Source organism: Lactuca virosa, chromosome 8, assembly GCF_052849685.1.
Source record: "Lactuca virosa cultivar CGN04683 chromosome 8, Lactuca_virosa_CGN04683_v6, whole genome shotgun sequence".
Lineage (NCBI taxonomy): Eukaryota > Viridiplantae > Streptophyta > Magnoliopsida > Asterales > Asteraceae > Lactuca > Lactuca virosa.
This window is the reverse complement of record NC_136433.1, coordinates 1,289,435-1,309,342: the sequence shown is the minus strand read 5'-3', so window position 1 is coordinate 1,309,342 and position 19,908 is coordinate 1,289,435. Positions and strand designations below refer to the sequence as shown.

At 40.5% G+C, this 19,908-nt stretch overlaps 1 protein-coding gene across 1 annotated transcript; it reads left to right on the top strand.

The window, feature by feature from the left end:
- Positions 1-16,604: 16,604 nt before the first annotated feature.
- LOC145132949 (WAT1-related protein At3g18200-like) lies at positions 16,605-19,402 on the top strand. Its single transcript, XM_079067900.1, has 7 exons — positions 16,605-16,858; positions 17,016-17,078; positions 17,312-17,428; positions 17,931-18,171; positions 18,312-18,470; positions 18,573-18,724; positions 18,984-19,402. The coding sequence occupies exons 1-7, from the start codon at positions 16,665-16,667 to the stop codon at positions 19,153-19,155; spliced, it is 1,098 nt and encodes a 365-aa protein (XP_078924026.1). The 5' UTR covers positions 16,605-16,664; the 3' UTR covers positions 19,156-19,402.
- Positions 19,403-19,908: the final 506 nt, after the last annotated feature.

Here is a 19,908-nt window from a genome sequence, read left to right as displayed (position 1 = left end):
ATCATGCACTCTTTTGGTAGATGATTTTTGCCATGACAATAATTATAGTCATAGTCAGAGTCCCCCTAAAGCTTCTTTTCGTTTTTCACTTCTTCCTTCTGAGATTTGTGCGCACCCTCATCCTTCACTTTCTCAGAACTATAACTACCCTGCCAATTTTGGTTTTTGTTGCGATTGTAGTTCTTCTTTGCGAACTTCTTGGGGTTAGACACCATCATTGCATACTCTTCCTATGAGAGTTCACTGTCAGACAAATCAAAATCCGAATCTTCATCAGTAACCTTCTTACCCTTTGCAATAAGAGCTAAAGAACCCATGCCAGAAACTAAATTTTCATCCTTTGGCTCTTCACTTTCGTGCGACTTCAGAATACCAACAAGTTTCGCCAAGGAGTAGTTTTTAAACTGCTCATGCACCTTGACTGTTAATACCAAAGCTTTCCACTCGGATTTCAACCCGTTTAAGAACATGACCTTATTCTCTATCAATTCTCGTTTAATCTTGTGCTTCACCATCCTCCTCAAAAGATGGTTGTAACGGTTGAACGTTTAGTCGAGTTTTTCTTCAGGCCTTTAAGCAAATGCGCCAAACTCTGAAAGCAGCAATGTTTGAATCGAGTGCTCAAGATCAACGTCACTCGAGTAAAGTTCTCTGAGTCTTTCCCATATTTCTTTGGCTGTTTCACAGGAGCTTACTAAGCGGAATGTGTCTGGTGGCAAAGAAAATTGGATGATCCTCATAGCTTTAACATTGTTGATTAACTTATCCTTTTCATCCTGTGGCATTTTATCCTCTTCAAGAATAAGAGCGTTGTAATCGGCTTGAGTTTTAACAACCTTTTTCGTACCAGTGTGAGCAAATGTCTCCTTGGTTATTGCATCCCATATCAAGGAACCATGGTCTTCAAGACCATGTACATAATCTTCAAAGTGCAGTGCCCACACTTCATAGTCGTTGGGAAAGAGAATAGGAATCCTTGACGTAGATCCAATACCACTTGAGAGATTGATTGAGCTAACTTGAGAATCGTCAGACTGCATGTTGTTGATTCTGTAAACACCTGTAAGAACCAGATGTGTAAACCTAAAAACAAGTTTATGGTAAAATAAAGATCAAGAAGCAACGTCAAAAGACGGCTAACTCTAGATCCTATTAAAGCGGAAACCCTAAAAGCTTTCTAACGGAAGAGATGCGTATGGATTACACAATCTCCTGCTCTGATACCAATTGTTAGAATTAACTTGAGTAGATCGAAAGGTTCAATAACAGGTAATGAAATCAAATACATAATATGAAGATCAAACTGATGTTGAATGATTAAAAATCACAGCCTTAGCAGAGCTCGATAAAGAACTTCAGCTGTAAAGGCTATGTAGGGTTTACAGCTTTGACAATTAGATCAACAACAGACACGATGCATGCATGCACCTTAAATAGCTAAACCCTAATAATAAATCACGGGTGGATAGACCCAGCCCGGATACAAAATAGACTAAATAAAAATCCCACAATGACGCAACACATTAGACCCAACATATTGGATAGTCGTATCGGGGCCTTTCGAGCCGAGATTTTTGTAGGACAGTTGAGGGCTCATCTGGATCCTAAAGCTTGTGGACCCCTAGGATCCTTCAGGAAGGAGGATCCTAATGTTAGCTTTTGTCGTTTGGGATCAGAGGTGAGTTGTGCACCATGTCTTCAGGAGATTCAGCCACATGATTGGATTGCCGCAGAGGTTTCGCGAGCCCTCTGCGAGTAGTTACCTGATATCATTGGGCGTTTCACTGATAGAGTGGTCGCCGGGATCGAGGGGCGGGCCTCAGCTTTGTAGATGGTTGATGAGGCGGTCAGAGTAACCCGGGAGCAGGAGATTGGTTTAGATAGTCAACAGAGGAAGAAGAAGCGGATTTCCGGTTTGGCTCGGCGACCAGGGCTGGTGGACGTTGCCGTAGCTGGTGTTAGAGACCCGAGGGGTCGAGATGATTGCACAAATGATGAGGGGTCACAGGAGGATGTGCGCAATATGTCTAAGTGTGGCAGGTGCGGATGGAAGGGTCACAACCGCCAAGATTGCACATTAGAAGTAGAGTTATGTCATCGTTGTCATCAATCTGGTCATATCAGGGCAGATTGCCCCCACTCGGTGGTTAGGGCAGCTCAGGTTTCATCGCAGGTACTTCATCAGGAAGGGGGATTAGGGGTTTCTTCAAATGCTGTTGCGGGTATGTATATTTTGCTTCTTTTCAATCATTTCTCTATTTTGGGGTTGTTATCTTACACCGTTTTGGGTAAGTATATCTCCGGTTTATTTCCTTGATTATGTTTGGATTATATCTTCAAGTAATGTCATATGTCATTTGCATGCCGTGAATTATTAGTGGTTAGTGAAAGGTTGTTTCCCTTTTAGCGGGTTTGGAGTGCTCTGCGTTATCTTGGGTTGTGGTCGAGGATAGGTTTAGGGGTACTATGTAGAAGGCATGCAGTCAGGGTTAGCGGGTTGGTTGTCTAGCATCGTCAGGGTTCGGTGGGTTCAGTCTTTGTGTTTGGGTTGGCTTTTGGAAGCGCCAAGGGAAGTGGTCTATTGTTGAGGTTTTGCTATGAGCGTCGGTTAACTGGACTTTAAGATTTGAGTGCAGTATCATCTCAAGGTATCTGGAGTTATCAGTTTCGCTAGGATTCGGGAAGTGTTCATCTAGTCTTTAGAGGTTGTGCAGTCTTGTGGGAGCGCAGGTTTCAGCTATTTGATTAATAAAGAGTAAGAAGGATTGGGAATCCTTCAATTCTCATGTGTCATGAAGACTTAGTCGAATCAAAGTGGGGGAGAACTGTTCAAGTATCTAGGACATAAACATGTATGAAACTAGGATGAGTTTCGCATCCCCATCGTGGGAGGGAAGGCGGCTCAGGTGGCAGTCCAAATGAAGGATGGTGTGAGTTGGGAGTTCAGGAAACTTCCCAACATTGGGATCACGTCTGCTTGGTGTTTCATAGCAGGCTCTGGGGGAACTAGGTTGGGGTTCCATTCAGGACTCGAGTTCAGTCTGGGGTGTTAGGTCGAGTGCGTGCTCAACTTTGGGATATGTTCGGATTGGTAAGTGAGCGGTAGCGCCATGGGCGACGGTTGTGTTTGTGTGGGAAGTGTTGTACGACTGCGGGGTAGCCGTAGCATTCACTAGTGGTCAGATAGTGTGGAAAGTGTTGTAAGACTGCGGGGTAGCTGTTGCATTCACTAGTAGTCAGATAGTATGGAAAGTGTTGTAAGACTACGGGGTAGTCGTAGCATTCACTAGCAGTTAGACAGTATGTGAAGTGTTGTAAGACTGCGGGGTAGCCGTAGCATTCACTAGCAGTCAGATAGTGTGAGAAGTGTTGTAATACTGCGGGGTAGTCGTAGCATTCACGGATTCTTTTAGTTGATTTAGGCCATGGTGGTTCAGTTCGCAAGGTTGTGGGTAGGCCACAATGTAATTAGAATTAAGGAACGGTAGGTCGTTGGAGACCGGGTATGAAGTAAGACTACAGTTGGTCATGTAGCGTCCGGCTTAGCATTGGGTTTGGTGCTGAGAGGGTCTTGGTAGCTATTGTCGGTCGAAGTTTCTTTCGGAAGTTGCGTGCGGTGACTGTGAGGGTGCTCTTTAGCTCAGCAACCGGGTAGGAATCTGGTATTCCAGATAGTAGGCATATAAGTTGGGACTAGGGAGCTCTCAGTTATCTTTGGAAAGTAGATAAGAGGCAACATGATGTTGCGGGCAGAAGTAGTGATTTGAGGATTCGTGTGTGTGGAATATCTTGTTGGTCGAAAGTGCTAAGTCACTTGCAGTTGGATGAAATAATCTTAGAAGAATTGATTTGACCCTATTGCACAGCTCTCGTTTGAGTCTAACCGTTGCAGGGATGGATCTTCTACTCGAAGGATTATCTAAGACTTCTGTCAAGTATAAGTATTCTGCAACTGGTTATGGTTAGTGGCTTTGTTCCCATAGGTTGCATCAGGATAAACATGGTTGATAGTATTATGGTCGGTCAGTTATTCGATAAGGTTTTGGCATGTTAATATTTCAGCATGGGCGGTCTGTTGGGGAGACAGACCATTATAGATTTCAGACCTCGGATAGACAGAAGTGGTTTTGCAGGAGTTTAAGGTTGTTTTCTTCGGGATGGAATTTCGGTTTGGGTTTCGGTTATCTCGGGAGGGTTGTTTTATGCGTTGGATTTTCGGTTGCTTTCCTCAGATTGTTTATTTTGATATGGGTGTTAGTAAGGAGCGATTTCGAGGAAGAAATCTAATTTAAGTGGGGGAGAGTTGTAACACTCGGCATCAGATTTGCTCCGATGCTTGGGGCTACGGCTCAGTCATCAGTTGTCGGGAGGCTTAGGGCTTCGAGAAAGGAAGGATTTAGCCCATTTCGGATGTAGTTGCCATGGTTTAAGCGATCCATGTATTCAATTGTGTCTTCGAAAGCCAAGGGTATGATCATAATTCGAGATTTCGATCTTTTATGGATTTTGGGTTCTCGTTCGGAAGTTTTTATGCAAGGGAGAGTTGTTAGAAGTGTAGGGCTTCTCGTCAACTTTCCGTAGATATAAATTTCGTTGCAAACGGACTTAGAACGAAGAAGTTATGGCCTTCAGAAGTTTGGTGGTTTTAGGGTTTGGCCGGTGTGACATCCCCAAAATCACGGCCAGAAAAGACCGGTTTCATTTATGCTTTTAAAATAATTTCAGAGTAAATCCATTGATTTAAAAGAGTTGCGGAATTTGTCCCCAAAAACATTACATGATAAAATAAGGTTTATCAAAGCATTTCTTAAAGAAATGTATTTTCATTATATATCAAAACTCGGGATGTCATGTTCCAATACAGACACAAAAGCATAAACAATAAAACATAGACCTTACACAGTTATATATAACTACTGGTCTATAAACAAAAACATCTTCACAAGTTCTCCAACTTATGCTCTCGCGCCACTACCTGTAATACAAAGAAACTGAGTGGGTCAGGCTTGGGAGCCTGGTGAGCATATAGGGTTTTCAACCCACAATAAATAATTATATTCAATTTACCAATCAACAATAACCCGATTACCCATTCCCGTTATCCTCACTTTACGTCCCTAAAACAACAATTATCACAAGGGACCTAATCTAGGATTTTCATCGGGATGGACAATACTGCAAAGGGGTTTCCTCAGCAATGAATGTCCTAAGGCAACCATGAGGGGGATAGAATACAGAAAATGAACACCCAAGTTCACCAACACCTACAGGTTATGAGCCTGCCAGCATTCCACATGACAGTCTAGAAAGAGTTCGTGGTCGTCATCCATATTCTGCTGAATGACTAGATCACAATCACATCGAGGCCTCTCATCAGTTTATCACACATCAACTATCTACCCAAGTTCTACCCAACATTTTTGTAGATAACAACATACATATGCATTCATATGCAACTTAAAAACTGATAAGATACTCATTCAATACTCATCCCAAATAAACATATAACATATATATACACGTATATTTATACACACGTAACACGTATTCTAAAGTAGATACTTCATATCTATGTGTTAGAAGAAAGGGAATATACACTCACATAGAACGTATACTTAATACATTCAACAATACTTATATTAAATCGTGTTTATGAAAGAGACTATGCACTCACTTGATCAGAAGATGATCGGACAGCACTACGGCTCTAAAAGTAGTATTCTTCGTTGAAACCAGAAGATCTTCACACACCGGGCTTCTCGCGGGCAGAGCTTCGGCTCGGAAACTCTTTTCTTCTCGGGATCTTCGGGCTTCGGGACTCGCTTCGGGTCTCGGGATGATACCGGGGCTTCGGGGGGGTTAAAATAGGGCTTAGAGAGGGCATCGGGAGTGAGAGAGAAGGGATAGAGCAACCAAACTCGGCTGCCCCTTGACTTCTATTTATAGGTCCATTTTTCAGCTCTCACGTCGTCAATTTTAAGTTCTCACATCCTGAACTTAGTCGTCACTGCATGCATCATCACAGGTTGCGTCTGACAGGCTCTGAAAGGTCAAATCACCGAGTTTACGTCGTGAACACTGTATTCACGTCGTGAACTCTGACACAGTATCCGGGTTCGCACCACGAACTTCAGAAATTCATAACTTTCGCATATGAGCTCCGTTTTTGACGTTCTTTATATCGACGCGTAGGTGAGACTATGCTCTACAACTCTCGTTTAGACTCTGTAGGCTAATTTTGACTTTATTTTTATTATATTATTATTATATTATTTTTAGTAGGCCAGGACAGGAAAACTCCGTTATAAATTCATAACTCCTTTATCTAAAGTCCGTTTTCGTCTGTATATTTACCGTTGGACTACTATCGATGAGATCTTCAATTCTCATTTAGAAAGTTTTGGCTAAATATCACTCGATCTCTATTTCGAGTATTCGGGCTGCATACCGCTAAGTCGAAACTTCGAAAAATCATAACTTCCTCATACGATGTCAGATTTAGACGTTCTTTTTAGTTTTTATGCACGCTCGCGGTTTAACGTATTCTACGACTTTCGTTTAGATTACTAAGGCTAGATATCGCTCTATCTTAAATTCGTATTTTATGTCATTCAGCGTCGTGTCGGTTCTGTCGCGAAACTTTGACAGGTCATAACTTCTTCGTTATAACTCGGATTTCGGCATTCTTTATATATTCAGAAACCTCGTCACGACCACTACGTCTTCATGTATCAATATTGGGTTTATCTAACATTTCATTTTCACGCTTATTTTTATTCTTAATTCATTTAAGCCACACAATTAAGCAATTAAGCATAAAACACATAGTACTCAAATAATACATTCTTATTATTCCAAAATGGGTTACAAAGGTTAACCTAGACTATTACAACAACATTAATAATGCCTAGCACAGAAACACGGGCGTTACAATTCTCTCCACCTTAGAATGATTCCGTCCCTGGAATCACACATCAACAAACAAATGCGGATAGCGACTCATCATGTCACTCTCCGTCTCCGAGGTGAGATTTGGCCCATTCGGATGTTTCCATCGGACAAGCACTAACTCGACCATCTTGCGTCGCAACTTCTTAGTCTTTCGGTCAACGATTGCCTCTGGTTCTTCAATTAACCTCTTGGTCTCATCAATTCTTAACTCAGTAATTGGAATTATATCGGGAACTTCTCCCGTGAACTTCCTCAAATAACACACATGGAAAGTGTTATGAATTCCATTCAGTTCTTCGGGTAATTCCAGCTTGTAAGCCTGGTTCCCAATCCTATGAAGAACTTTAAACGGTCCAATAAACCTTGGACTCAGTTTTCCCCTTTTACCAAACCTTATAAGTCCCTTCCACGGCGAGACTTTAAGTAAAACCGAATCTCCAACTTCAAAAGTCATCGGTCTTCGCTTTTTGTCAGCATAGCTCTTTTGACGATCCTGAGCTGCTAACATTCTCTCCCTGATTATTTTCAACTTTTCAACAGTCTGATGGACTATCTCCGGTCCCATAAACTGTTTTTCCCCAGCCTCAAGCCAACAAGACGGCGTACGACACTTCTGTCCGTACAAAGCTTGATAAGGTGCCATCTTAATGCTCGAGTGGAAACTATTATTGTAGGAAAATTCTACCAAAGGCAAATGTTCATCCCAGTTGCCTTGGAATTCCAGGGTACATGCTCTCAACATATCTTCAAGCGTTTGTATTGTTCGTTCGCTCTGCCCATCACTCTGTTGATGGTAAGCTGTACTTAAACACAACTTGGTACCCAATTCCTCTTGTAGACTTTTCCAAAACCTTGAGGTGAAACGACTGTCACGATCCGATACAATCGTTAACGGAACACCGTGAAGCCTCACAATTTCCTTCACGTAGGAACTTGTAAGCTTATCCATAGACCATTTCTCATTGGCTGCTATGAAGTGCGCACTCTTAGTGAAGCGATCAACAACCACCCAAATCATGTCGTGACCATTCTTTGTTCTGGGCAGTTTAGTGACGAAATCCATAGTGATGTCTTCCCACTTACCCATAGGCACATGTAAGGGTTCTAAACTCCCATATGGTTTCTGATGTTGTGCCTTGACTCTCGCACAGGTCACACACTCCGCCACATACTTCGCAATATCAAGCTTCATCGTCGACCACCAGTAATAGGGTTTTAGGTCCCTATACATTTTAGTGCTACCAGGATGAATCGAGTACATGGTTGTGTGAGCTTCTTCCATCAGAAGATCTCTTATTCCTCCTGACTTAGGTACCCAAATACGATCTTGGAACACCTTCAGTCCTTGACCGTTTGTACCAAACACTAACGTTTTGCCCAAACGTTCCTCCTTCCGGTCATTCTTTTCAGAAGCTTCCTCTTGAGCTTTCTTTATACTCTCCACAATTGTCGAGACAACTTCTATTCTCAACGCTCTTGGCCTTTTTCTCTCAAGATTGACTTTCCGACTGAGAGCATCAGCGACAACATTTGCTTTACCGGGGTGGTAAAGTATCTCACAGTCGTAGTCCTTAAGTAATTCTAGCCAGCGTCGCTGCCTCATATTCAATTCCTTCTGACTAAAGAGATATTGGAGACTCTTATGATCAGTGAAAAGTTTGCACTTCGTGCCATAGAGGTAATGCCTCCATATTTTCAGAGCGAAAACTATCGCTGCCAACTCCAAATCATGAGTGGGGTAGTTCTTTTCATGCTCTTTCAGCTGTCGAGACGCATATGCTATCACCTTTTCTCTTTGGGTCAAAACACAACCCAACCCAACCCTAGACGCATCGCTATAGACAACGAAGTCTTCAACTCCATCGGGTAAAGAAAGAATCGGTGCCTCACATAGCTTCTTCTTTAGCTTCTCAAATGCTTCTTTGTGTTTATCACCCCAAGCATAAGTAGCTCCTTTGTGAGTCAAAGCTGTTAAAGGAGTAGCGATCGAAGAAAAGACTTGGATAAACCTTCGGTAATATCCAGCTAATCCTAGAAAGCTTCGGATCTCCGTGGGACTTTTCGGTTGTTCCCACTTCATTACAGCTTCAATCTTTGCTAGATCAACCATTATCCCTTCTTGGTTGACCACGTGACCCAAGAATTGGACTTCTCGAATCCAAAAATGACATTTGGAGAACTTTGCATACAACTTCTCCTTCTTCAAGATTTCCAACACTTCTCGCAAGTGTCGGCCATGCTCCTCTTGGCTTTTTGAGTAAATCAGAATGTCATCTATGAACACTATCACAGATTTATCAAGGAACGTATTACAAACCCTGTTCATTAAATCCATGAATGCTGCTGGAGCATTGGTTAGTCCAAACGACATAACCAAAAACTCGTAGTGCCCATATCGTGTTCTGAATGCAGTCTTCTCTATATCCTGCTCTTTCACCTTCAGCTGATGATATCCTGACCTTAGGTCGATCTTTGAAAAATAACTTGAACCTTGTAGTTGATCGAACAGGTCATCAATCCTCGGCAAAGGATATCTATTCTTTATTGTTGCCTTGTTCAACTCTCTGTAATCGATGCACATTATCATACTTCCATCTTTCTTCTTCACGAATAACACTGGAGCTCCCCAGGGTGATGAACTAGGTCTAATGAAACCTTTGTCCAATAACTCCTGAAGTTGCATCATTAGCTCCTTCATCTCCGTCGGTGCTAATCGATAAGGTGCCTTTGCTATTGGTGTCGTCCCTGGTAACAAGTCTATTCTAAACTCTACTTGTCTATCAGGCGGTAATGAGGGAAGATTTTCGGGAAATACTTCCGGATAATCACACACGACAGGAATGCTCTGCATCTCCTTTTTCTCCTTCTTAGCATCGATCACGAATGCCAAATATGATGTACATCCCTTGGCCAAACACTTTCTGGCTTTCATTAGCGAAATGATTCCAGAATTTACTCTGCGTATGTCCCCATACACCATAAATGACTCTTTTCCTGGCGTGTTTACTTTTACTATCTTCTTCTTGCACAGTATTTCGGCATCATTGGTGCTAAGCCAATCCATTCCCAACACGATGTCGAAACCATTTAACTCAATAGGCAATAATTCCTCGTGGAACTTATTCTCATTCAAATCAATTAAGATGTTTTTCATACGATGGCTAACAGGTACAAACTTGCCACTAGCAATTTCGACTAATAAAGCGTTATCTAGTCTATCAACAGGCAAAGCTAGTTTTCTACCAAATTCATGCGAAATAAAGGAGTAGTTGGCTCCAGAATCAAATAAAATTTGGGCAGGCAAATTGTTTACGAGAAAGGTACCTGAAGCGACATCAACTTCTTCTTTAGCAGCTTCCAGTGTCATCTGGAAGGCTCTCGCTTTAGGCTTTGGGGGAATGTTGGGTTTTGCTGCCTCCTTCTTTTTCGGACAGTCTTTCAAAATGTACCCCTCTTCGTTACATCCAAAGCACACTCTCTTGTTGGACGGACACTCATTGGCATAATGCCCCGTCTTTCAACACTTGTAGCAGGTCACATCATCGCTACATTTCCCAGAGTGCTTTTTCTTGCACTTCTCACACCATTTCGATTCGCTTCCTTTTCCTCCTCCAAACTTTTTCGAATCAGACTTCGAAAATATGCTTTTCTTGCTGGAACCTGAAGTTCCTTCAAACTTTCTCTTTTCACCAACTTCAACTTTGCTGGCGGTTCTTCCCTTGATCATGTCCTCAACAGACTTGGCAGCCCAAATAGCCGCCTCTAGAGTAGGTGCTTGACGTACTGGCACCGCGTACTCCCATGGGAGTCCCTTCGCGTACCGGTCCACTTTTGTCAGCTCATCTGGGACGATGCGCAAAGCAAACTCCATTTTGTCAGTGAAGGCATTGGTATAATCGTCGACTGACATGCTACCTTTTGTCAAGGTCAGAAACTTGTTCTCCAACTCTAGCAGATTTTGGGCCGAGCAGAACTTGCGCTTAAATTGCACCAAGAACTCTGCCCAAGTCAGTTGCAGTGGTTCGTTAGGGCTTAGGGTTTTCCCCAGAGTGTTCCACCAACGAACTGCGCCACTTCTGAACCGACGTACTGCGAAAGTGGTCTGCAACTTGCCTATGCAGCCACACGTCATGAAGGCTAGCTCCATTTCCGAGATCCAATCCTTGACTCCAATCGGATCTTCCTTTCCAGTGAAGGTCGATGGTTTGCAAGTCAAAAAGTCTTTGTACTTGCATCCAAGTCCATCATTTCCTCCATCGTGGTTATTCTGCGTGCGTAACAATTGGTGGGTTGGCTTGACCAATCACCCCACTGCAGTTTCCTCCATCCGACGGCCCTCCATTCACTTCGGGCTCTTCAACTTGTATTGAAAGTTCTTCACGATTCTGTTGAAGCAGATGTCTAGTTTCTTCCATCTGACGATCCAACATCGTCTGAATCATCAATTGTACACCAGCCATTGTCATTGGCTCAGGTGCTGCTGCTACAACAGGTATTTGCTTGATTACAGGTGGTTGATTCCTGTTTTCGTTCACGTTTCCAACTCCGCTTCTTGTTCTTGCCATTGTTGATCTATACACCGAATAAGGTGAATTTAGATCCTTATTCACGATAGATAATTAAATTATCCATATCACTCCGAAACGTTTACATGCTAGTTCTAATATCGTCATCATACGCTTAGAATCTTAAACACATAAGGTCTCCAGATCCGGTTGGCAACAAACCATAGATCCGAACAAATAATATCATATATGGCAAACATATAACATTTAGCACATAAAAGCATTTTAGGCAACTTTCCTAAAATAAACTAGTGCTCGTGTCTAAAATATCACAGACACTCATCTCACAATCTTCACTTAGCATTCTAAGTTTAAGTCTAGAAATCCTACAAATTCCTAGTTCGCTTAAACTAATGCTCTGATACCAACTGTGACATCCCCAAAATCACGGCCAGAAAAGACCGGTTTCATTTATGCTTTTAAAATAATTTCAGAGTAAATCCATTGATTTAAAAGAGTTGCGGAATTTGTCCCCAAAAACATTACATGATAAAATAAGGTTTATCAAAGCATTTCTTAAAGAAATGTATTTTCATTATATATCAAAATTCGGGATGTCATGTTCCGATACAGACACAAAAGCATAAACAATAAAACATAGACCTTACACAGTTATATATAACTACTGGTCTATAAACAAAAACATCGTCACAAGTTCTCCAACTTATGCTCTCGCGCCACTACCTGTAATACAAAGAAACTGAGTGGGCCAGGCTTGGGAGCCTGGTGAGCATATAGGGTTTTCAACCCACAATAAATAATTATATTCAATTCACCAATCAACAATAACTCGATTACCCATTCCCGTTATCCTCACTTTACGTCCCTAAAACAACAATTATCACAAGGGACCTAATCTAGGATTTTCATTGGGATGGACAATACTGCAAAGGGGTTTCCTCAGCAATGAATGTCCTAAGGCAACCATGAGGGGGATAGAATACAGCAAATGAACACCCAAGTTCACCAACACCTACAGGTTATGAGCCTGCCAGCATTCCATAGGATAGTCTAGAAAGAGTCTGTGGTCGTCATCCATATTCTGCTGAATGACTAGATCACAATCACATCGAGGCCTCTCATCAGTTTATCACACATCAACTATCTACCCAAGTTCTACCCAACATTTTTGTAGATAACAACATACATATGCATTCATATGCAACTTAAAAACTGATAAGATACTCATTCAATACTCATCCCAAATAAACAGATAACATATATATACACGTATATTTATACACACGTAACACGTATTCTAAAGTAGATACTTCATATCTATGTGTTAGAAGAAAGGGAATATACACTCACATAGAACGTATACTTAATACATTCAACAATACTTGTATTAAATCGTGTTTATGAAAGAGACTATGCACTCACTTGATCAGAAGATGATCGGACAGCACTACGGCTCTAAAAGTAGTATTCTTCGTTGAAACCAGAAGATCTTCACACACCGGGCTTCTCGCGGGCAGAGCTTCGGCTCGGAAACTCTTTTCTTCTCGGGATCTTCGGGCTTTGGGACTCGCTTCGGGTCTCGGGATGATACCGGGGCTTCGGGGGGGGGGGGGGGGGGGGGGGGGGGGGGTTAAAATAGGGCTTAGAGAGGGTATCGGGAGTGAGAGAGAAGGAATAGAGCAACCAAACTCGGCTGCCCCTTGAATTCTATTTATAGGGCCATTTTTCAGCTCTCACGTCGTCAATTTTAAGTTCTCACGTCGTGAACTTAGTCGTCACTGCATGCGTCATCACAGGTTGCGTCTGACAGGCTCTGAAAGGTCAAATCACTGAGTTCACGTCGTGAACACTGTATTCACGTCGTGAACTCTGACACAGTATCAGGGTTCGCACCCCAAACTTCAGAAATTCATAACTTTCGCATACGAGCTCCGTTTTCGACGTTATTTATATCGACGCGTAGGTGAGACTATGCTCTACAACTCTCGTTTAGACTCCGTCAGCTAATTTTGAGTTTATTTTTATTATATTATTATTATTCAGCGTCGTGTCGGTTATGTCGCGAAACTTCGACAGGTCATAACTTATTCGTTATAACTCGGATTTCGGCATTCTTTATATATTCGGAAACCTCGTCACGACCACTACGTCTTCATGTATCAATATTGGGTTTATCTAACATTTCATTTTCACGCTTATTTTTATTCTTAATTCATTTAAGCCACACAATTAAGCAATTAAGCATAAAACACATAGTACTCAAATAATACATTCTTATTATTCCAAAATGGGTTACAAAGATTAACCTAGACTATTACAACAACATTAATAATGCCTAGCCCAGAAACACGGGCGTTACAGCCGGGTACGCGGGGCGTACTTTGGAAAAGGGCAGTACGCGGGGCGTACTGACCAGGATGGTCGCGGATGCTCTCTCCGGACTATGATGGGCGTACCGTATGTACGTTGGGCATACTCCAATCAGACCCAAACCCTATTTTAGAGTCTTGGACCCTATTTAAGCTTCTTATCTCATAACCTAACCCTAATATCTTCAGCCTCCATCCCTCTAAACCCTAGATATCGTCTATAATCCTCCATGGTTGTAATTTTGAGCTCATGATGTGCATTTTGGTGCTTATGGATATAGATTAAGTGCTTCTTTTCCAGCTTGTTGGAGGTAAAAAGCTTGAACCTTGTTTATTGTTAGCATAGATCTAATATGTATGAGTTTTTGGTTCATTGTGGTCCCATTGATGAGATCTTACGAATTTATATCATCTTTGAAGCTGAGAGTTACCACTCTTGGTGCTATTTTGGTCCTTGAGACATAAAGTTGCCATCTTTGAGGCTTAAATCCATCCATGCATGAGTTAGGGCCATTTCAATGGAATTAGAGTGTTATATTTTGGATTTGGATTCATTTGGGGCATGCAAAGTCACCAAGTCAGTGACTTTATGGGTATAGACATTGATTAAGACTCAGATATGTGGTTTGGGACGTTTGAATCAAACATTAAGTGCTTAATGGAAAAAGAGGACTGAATAGAGAAGTACGTTGGGCGTACTAGTCAGTACGTACAGCGTACAAGCCAGAAAGCGAGTACGCGCTGCGTACGTCTGAGTACGCCCTGCGTACTCAATCAGAGTGGGTTTTGCATTGATGGGCCTCGGTTTGGGCCATTTCTTGGACCTGGTTGTCTTGGGCCTTTGTGGGCCTTCTAAAAACAGATTTTTGGGCTTAATGATTTGTTGGGCTTTAGCGTAAGGCCCATTGAAGGGGTTTGGGCCCAATTTAGAAAATTGGGCCATAAATGGGCCTTAAAGGATTAGTTGGTTTAGGGCCTTGTATTTTGGACTTGGACCTAGATTATGGGATAACTTAGGTCAGGGGTTAAATGGTCTTTTTACCCACGTTTGGTGTATTGGATATTGATGTGATGTTATTTTAATCTGATAGCTCGGGGAGTCATCAGGGCAGCAGCTAGGGATTTCTTTCTGTGAGGTTCAACATCTGAGGTGAGTTTCCTCCTGGATTGAACGGGTCGAAGGCACCAATGTTGACCCTTGTTTATGATTGTATGCTTCCGGACTAAGGTCCGAGGTCGGGCGGTGCCCGATGATTATTTATACGCTTTCCGGATTACGGTCCAATGTCGGGCGGAGCCCAAGGAATAGTTGTATGCTTTGTGTCTTCATGACTCTTGCATGTGTATGTACTTGTATGCTTCCGGACTAAGGTCCGATGTCGGGCAGTGCCCGATGATTATTTGTATGCTTGTATCTATGTGATTGCTGTATGTGTATATTTGATATGTGTTATATGCATGCCGAGCTCAGCTCGATGTCGGGCGGGGCCCGATGCCGTGCGGGCCCCGATGTCGGGTGGGGCCCGATGCCGGATATAGTCCGATGTCGAACGGGACCCGACGATAGGACGGGGCCCGCTATATGTGATTATGTGTATGGTATGTCATATTTCGGGAACTCACTAAGCTTTGTGCTTACGGTTTTCAGTTTTTGTTTCAGGTACTCCAGTTTTGTGATTTAATTTTGGGTGAACTCACTAAGCTTTGTGCTTACGGTTTTCAGTTATGTTAATTCTGGGTGAAATCGTCGTTCTTGAAAGATACCAAGGAAATCGGAGAGAGAGGTTTCATCAAAGGTGTTTTGTGATTTAATTTTGGGTGAAATTGCGTCGTTCAAGGCGTCCCATAAGGCTTTTCCGTCGATGTCTCTGACTAAAACGATTTGTAGCGATTTTCACAAAATTTCATGTAAGAAAAAATAAGATTTACTTTGATAGATTAAGTTGAATAAAGAAGAATCGTCTTGGGGCTTACCTAAAATCGTCGGAGAAGAAGTGTTTGTGCATCAATGGAAGAGAGAGGAATATAAAGCGTGTTATGTGGCCGCCAATTAGGGTTTTCTTTCATGTGGAGGATGTAGTTGAAGGCTTTCTTGAAGAGAAAGCATGAGTTTTGTTGGATGAACAGAGAAGCCTTGGAGGCGTTGAACTCTGAAGGTTGTTGAAGACGAAGGCCCTAGGCTGTTTTCTAGTAATGAGTTAAAAATAAAATTAAATAGTAAACTATATATATTCAATTTGTTTTCATATAAAAGTATATGGTATTAATAGATATCTAACCTATTATATAGTTCTAAATAACTATAAATAACTATAGTAGATCAACTACTAAGTTATTATTTTAAATTTAATAATAATATTGTTGTTCTCTTTTATAACGTATATTTATAAATATTTTAACTGTTTAATTATATTTGACGCAACTGGTAAAGATTCATCTAATAGTATCCATATCATATACAAGAACGGTAATTATTTATTGCCTCTGTATGTAGAAATCAATGGTAGTCGCACAAGTCTAGAGCGAATATTGTCGACAATTTTCAAATTATTAGAGATGAGAATAACATGATAAACAAACAAATAATTGCAATCACAAACTATGTTTGTACATGATTACCTTGCATATGCGTAATGACTCAGTTCTTTGATTCGTCAATCAAACCAATAATAAACTAAAAAACAATTATCAACGTTAATGTCCCCTTGCCTTATAAAAGATGCATGCCCCCATCGGAAGTACTCAAAGATATTGAAGCCCAAAGTACTACAATATAATCAAAGAGCAGTAGAGCACAAGAATTAGTCAACTGGAGCCAATGAGAGCTGGAGTTTATGTGTCTGGAAAAATGAAGCTTCTTATAGCAGTTCTTGTGTTGCAACTTTGCTTTGCAGGGTTTCACATAGTGTCTAGGGTTGCACTCAATATCGGAGTCAGCAAAGTCGTTTACCCCGTTTACAGAAACCTCCTCGCTTTGGTTCTCTTGGCTCCTTTCGCTTACTTCTATGAAAAGTAAGTCCCCACAACGAGACCAACACTTTTTTTATTAAACCTGTTAACTGGTTAAGTATTCAAGACATGTTCGATATGTTCTATCACCTCCGCATGGTGCTACTATCTCATTTTCTTATTAATTGATTTAGTTAAATTTGCTTATCTTTTTCTCCAGGAAAGAAAGGCCACCCATTACCTTTTCGTTACTAGTTCAGTTTTTCTTCCTGGCATTGGTCGGGTAAGGGAATAACATCATCCTTAAATGTATTTAATATATTTAATCAAAGCTCAAGTAATTTCATAAAAGATATTTATCTATCAACTATATATAGTTTTATATTCTTATAAACGTATTATATTATATAAGTCTAATTCATAAAGCCAACTATAATTTTTTTTTTCTTCTAGTCATACTAATATATAGATTTTGTTTTTATGTTTTCTCTTACTATTATTTCGTTCTTTTTCAAGAATTACAGCCAACCAAGGGTTTTATATTCTAGGGTTGTATTATGCAACCCCAGCTTTTGCTTCTGCCATGCAAAACTCAGTTCCTGCCATCACTTTTCTCATGGCTTCTGCTTTAAGGTAACCTCCTCAAAAGTTTCCTTTATATATATATATATATATATATATATATATATATATATATATATATATATATATATATATATATATACACACAAGGGCGGAGTTTTATTAGGGCAAGGGGGCTGTGGCCTCCCCTGATTTTTTGGTTAGAAATAGACCCTCTACTTTAATTTTATATATATTAGGCCCAAAAAAATAAAATTTTGGCTGTCGACTCTCCTATTCACCGATTTTTATACATATTATATTTCCGACCCTCCAAATAAAATGTTGAAGCTCCGCCCCTATATATATATATATATATATATATATATATATATATATATATATTATATTTCCGACCCCCCAAATAAAATGTTGAAGCTCCGTCCCTATATATATATATATATATATATATATATATATATATATATATATATATATATATATATATATATATATATATATATATATATATATATAGTGTTACAAAGGTTAATATACTCTACTTCTACTTTAGGCTTGAGAAAGTAAACATTGCAAGGAGAGATGGGTTAGCAAAAGTTATTGGTACCCTAGCAAGTGTAGGTGGTGCAACTGTTATTACTCTATACAAAGGCCCTCCTCTTGTGCACCAAGATGCATCAGTTATCAACCATGAAGATATGCTTTCTGGCTCACCAAAAATGCTCAACTGGACTTGGGGTTGTATATACCTACTTGGACACTGCTTATCATGGGCTGGTTGGATGGTCTTTCAGGTTAATATATATTATTGAACAACACAAATAAAAATACACACATTCAAGATTTCAGTTTAGTATCTTGATGTTATCTTGAATGAATCTAGCGAACATTTCCAACGCATATAACTGAGAAATTGGTTAAAAATATATTGCAGGCGCCCGTGGTGAAGAAGTATCCAGCAAAACTTTCGCTTACCTCTTTCACATGCTTCTTCGGGTTGATCCAGTTCATGGTCATTGCTGCGTTTTTCGAGAGGGATCCCATGAAATGGAAAATTAAGTCTGGGGAAGAGATTTTTACCATCTTATACGCTGTAAGTATTAGAACTCTTTAAGGAGCACTACTTCAACCACATTTTATAGTTTTCTGATATTTATACATGCTTCCAACAATAACAAGAACACATACGTGACAGGGCATAGTCTCATCTGGGATCGTGCTATCTCTTCAAACTTGGTGTATTCAGAAAGGAGGGCCTGTTTTTGTTGCCATCTTCCAGCCTGTGCAGACTGTTCTTGTTGCTATCATGGCTTTTGCTATTCTCCATGATCAGTTGTACCTCGGAGGGTAAGTGAACCTTTAACATGTAACTTAGTCAAAGTCTTTGACTACCAAATACCAATTATATATCTTAGAACAAGATCGAAGTCAGATTCGGATTTTAAACAAGAGTCGGTACCCATGTGTGCTAGTGGATCAATAATTCTAAAACCATGTTATATGGTTTGATTTTTAACACCCAGAAAACAAATAAATTTTAAAAACTAAACTTTTCTATTCGACATATGATCAGTCATCATTTGAGATGCATGCTTTTGTGATGCAGATTGTTAGGGGCAATGCTGATAATGATGGGTCTCTACTCAGTGTTATGGGGTAAAACAGAAGAACAAAGGATAGAGGCAGGGCAAGATGAGAAGGAAAGTCCATTGACAAAGCATCTTCTCGATGATGACGCCAAGATTCAAGAATACACCACTGTTTCTGACATCCCTTAATTAACCTAATATTTAATATAAAGTCGGTGACAAGAAATATAAAGAAAACAGACCACGTTTAGGTTTCTGTTTCCATTTACCTTATTGTCAAGTCCGGTGCAAATTCATTGTATTGAATCCATGTACTACAATGGTATGGCTTGTATGAGATTATTGGTTAGTAACGTGGCTTCTAAGAGTTGAAGTGCATGGATGAATTTAGGTTTACAAATTGCACTCCTATGTATTCATGAATGTATTACGTACATCTAGTAAGTCAAATATTTTCCATGAACGTTATCTATTATTTCACCAAAATATATATACAAAATACAATACCACAGGGGCTAAATACAATATCGGCTTTCTATGCAAAATAGGCTATACCCCCCGCAGTCAGAATGGAAGGTCTCAAACAAAAGTTTAGACTTGATATGAAGTCGAGAAATAAAGATGATATGAAGTCGAGAAATAAAGATGACAGGAGCCCCTTAGTAAAGATATCGACATACTGAGACGAGGACAACACTTGGAGCACTCGAATTTGCCCTAATGCAACTTTGTCTCATACGAAGTGAATGTCAATCTCTATATGTTTAGTTCGCTGATACTGAATGGGATTAGTGGAGACATAAACTGCACTGACATTATCATAGTAAACTTGAGTAATGGAAATCAGTGGGTAGTGTAACCCACGAAGAATGTTGTGAAGCCAATTGGTTTCGACAACAGCATTCGCAACACCTTTGTACTCGACTTCAGCAATTGACCAAG

What these genes read in the sequence shown, in the direction of transcription:
- LOC145132949 (XM_079067900.1), top strand. Translation starts at nt 16,665, where the DNA reads ATGAGAGCTGGAGTTTATGTGTCTGGAAAAATGAAGCTTCTTATAGCA. An exon ending in TTCTTCCTGGCATTGGTCGG is followed by an intron (nt 17,079 to 17,311) that starts GTAAGGGAATAA and finishes TTCTTTTTCAAG; the next exon opens with AATTACAGCCAACCAAGGGT. An exon ending in CTCATGGCTTCTGCTTTAAG is followed by an intron (nt 17,429 to 17,930) that starts GTAACCTCCTCA and finishes CTTCTACTTTAG; the next exon opens with GCTTGAGAAAGTAAACATTG.